At 40.0% G+C, this 2,236-nt stretch overlaps 2 protein-coding genes across 6 annotated transcripts in view; both read left to right on the top strand.

The window, feature by feature from the left end:
- The window catches only part of LOC105450355, a 3,371-nt gene extending 2,192 nt beyond the window's left edge, over positions 1–1,179 (top strand). The window contains exon 4 of the mRNA XM_011690148.1: positions 951–1,179. Coding sequence (XP_011688450.1) covers positions 951–1,179 — 229 coding nt within the window. The remainder of the gene's footprint in view (positions 1–950) is intronic.
- Positions 1,086–2,236, top strand: part of LOC105450329 (phosphoribosyl pyrophosphate synthase-associated protein 2) — a 5,438-nt gene continuing 4,287 nt past the window's right edge. Inside the window, exons 1-2 of one of the 5 annotated variants that reach the window (XM_011690115.1) lie at positions 1,086–1,429; positions 1,832–1,985. In XM_011690115.1, the coding sequence (XP_011688417.1) occupies positions 1,909–1,985 (77 nt within the window). In that variant the 5' untranslated portion in view covers positions 1,086–1,429; positions 1,832–1,908. Of the gene's footprint in view, positions 1,986–2,236 lie in introns of all 5 variants that reach the window. The other 4 variants (XM_011690114.1, XM_011690112.1, XM_011690113.1 and 1 more) reach the window with 4 other exon arrangements.

Raw genomic sequence — 2,236 nt, 5'->3', positions numbered from 1 at the left:
GTGCTCTTCCGATCTTTGCAAACTTCTGTGCTGTATGGGTAGAGGACTTTTTTGTTCAGTTTGGTCCACACTATCTGCCCACAAGCGCTGTACCATTGAGTACGAGACACTCTGCATATGCTTTACGCTGAAGTTGTTTAACAATTACCACCGACGAGCGATACTCTTAAAGACCGACACCCTTACGGGAGTTAGCGTGGCAGTTTAGTAATTGCTAAAATTTAAGCAATTAGTCAATAATATAACATTAATTTTATGATTTATTAATAGATGAATATTTTTTAAACGTGTACATTGTAATTCATATGTATTATATCTTGTTAATAGTTAATTTTATTTAAAACTGCATTTTTATATAGTTACTATTCGCGTTTGATTATTCAAAGAGATGGTAAAACAGTTGGAAAAAAATGTATTTTTGTGGCAATATATATATGATATTATAGCATTATAAGTATTCATACTTATTTATAAAGTATTTGTATAATAAAAATCATGATCTTAATAATGTGTATTATTCAAATAAATTGCAAATTTATGTCAAAAGTCGATAACATTGACACTCTGCAATTACCTCCGGGCCCACCGGGCCCATTTGCTGATACGACGATTTGTCCAGGGCTGTCGGTCTTTAAAAGTATCTCGTCGGTGGCACGGAACACAATTGTGTTCCGAGAGATTGTGTTCCAAGATATTCGTTGACTGTTGGGCTGCGTTCCGTTTGGCGCTTACAGCTGATTACAGCGCTCACAAAATTATATCATCCTTGTTGTTTATCAAATGTTAAACAAAGACAAATGATGCTTATAAGCGCTGTAAGCGCCAAGAGGAACGCAGCCTTAGTCGTCTATAAGTTGGCATTCAGTTAAATTTTAAAGTTGACTTTAGATTTCTTCTGCCGACTAACAGTCGACTTGGTGCTGTTGGGAACCGCTAAATCATGGATATAGCACGGATCACCACCAAAAAAAAAAATTCGTGGACATTGGCTACGTAGTTCAACGTCGTTCTGTGGGCATAGAGGCGCTAAAACCAGCTCAATCGCCGGTCGCCCGTCGCAGCAGGCTGTCGCATCACTCGCAGCTAAATCGCGGGGCGGGCATGGCCGCTCTCAGGATCCTCTCTAGTCTCTGTTTCTACTCAATTCTAGATTTTTCTAACGATAGTCACGATGCATGAATATCTAGACGCGCTCAGTAGTGGCAACTTCAAACAGTTCAGACCGCTACACGCCGATCACGCGTAGAGGCGTAAACGCCGTAAACAACGCCAACTGTACCTTACGAGGGACACGCGACGTTACAACAGTGGTTCGTCGGCGCGGCGAGACACGGCGAGGTGGTAGAGACGATCGAGAAATCGAGTGTTCTTTCAAATCACCTTCGTAATCAAATAACGGCGATTATTGGGTGATTAAATAGCGAGCAAGGTGTGCAAAAGCACACGAATGTGGGAGTAGTCCCTAATCGAGTTTACGGACGCAACGTAGTCGCATCGGAAGCGCGTGAGGGGGCGAAGTTTGATCGATTGTTTGTTTATCGCGAGGTACATACATTAACACATTTTCTGTAACGCGTACATACTCGTTCCTTGGTTCTGCGTCATTCGACGTAAATTTGACCTAAATAAACAAAAACGTGATATTTTTTCTAAACCACGTTAAAAATCTGCATCTAAGAAAAAATAAAATTAAAATTATGATCACGTTGCGAGAGTACCTATAGCTTTTCCGTAGCTACGAAACGCGCAGTTTTCGTCTGCTTCGAAGTATGGATCCGGAAATCGGGAACTTCGAGATACGATTTGTTAAGATTAAGTAGACTCTTTTCAGGCGAATCTCGCCGTTTTTGTTCCTCGAGAGGCCTCGGCATTGTTGTTACGCAGCTGCTGAACGATCGTCGAAGCACGATGGAGAAGCCAGTCTCATCCGACATAGTCATCATAGCGGGCAATTCTCACCCGGAGCTCGCCAACCTTATTGCAAAGTGAGTGGCAAACAATAGAACGTGGGAATGCGAAATTATAAATGTGAAAGCCGATGCTTATTTTGACGCATTATTTTGATTGTTTTGTAAAGATGATACATCAACAATAGAGTTTTCAACAATTTTAGCGTTATGTTACTAACAAAGAGCAACTTCAAAATTTTTTAGTTATGAAATTTTTCAAACTCAATCCCTGTAAATTGATCTATTTTTTTTTTTTTTTTTTAATTATTTACAAACAAAAGGAAACA

This window comes from Wasmannia auropunctata, unplaced genomic scaffold, assembly GCF_000956235.1.
Source record: "Wasmannia auropunctata unplaced genomic scaffold, wasmannia.A_1.0 LD336063.1, whole genome shotgun sequence".
In the NCBI taxonomy this organism is placed as follows: Eukaryota; Metazoa; Arthropoda; class Insecta; order Hymenoptera; family Formicidae; genus Wasmannia; species Wasmannia auropunctata.
The sequence above is the reverse complement of the archived record's forward strand: the minus strand, read 5'-3'. Positions and strand labels throughout refer to the sequence as shown.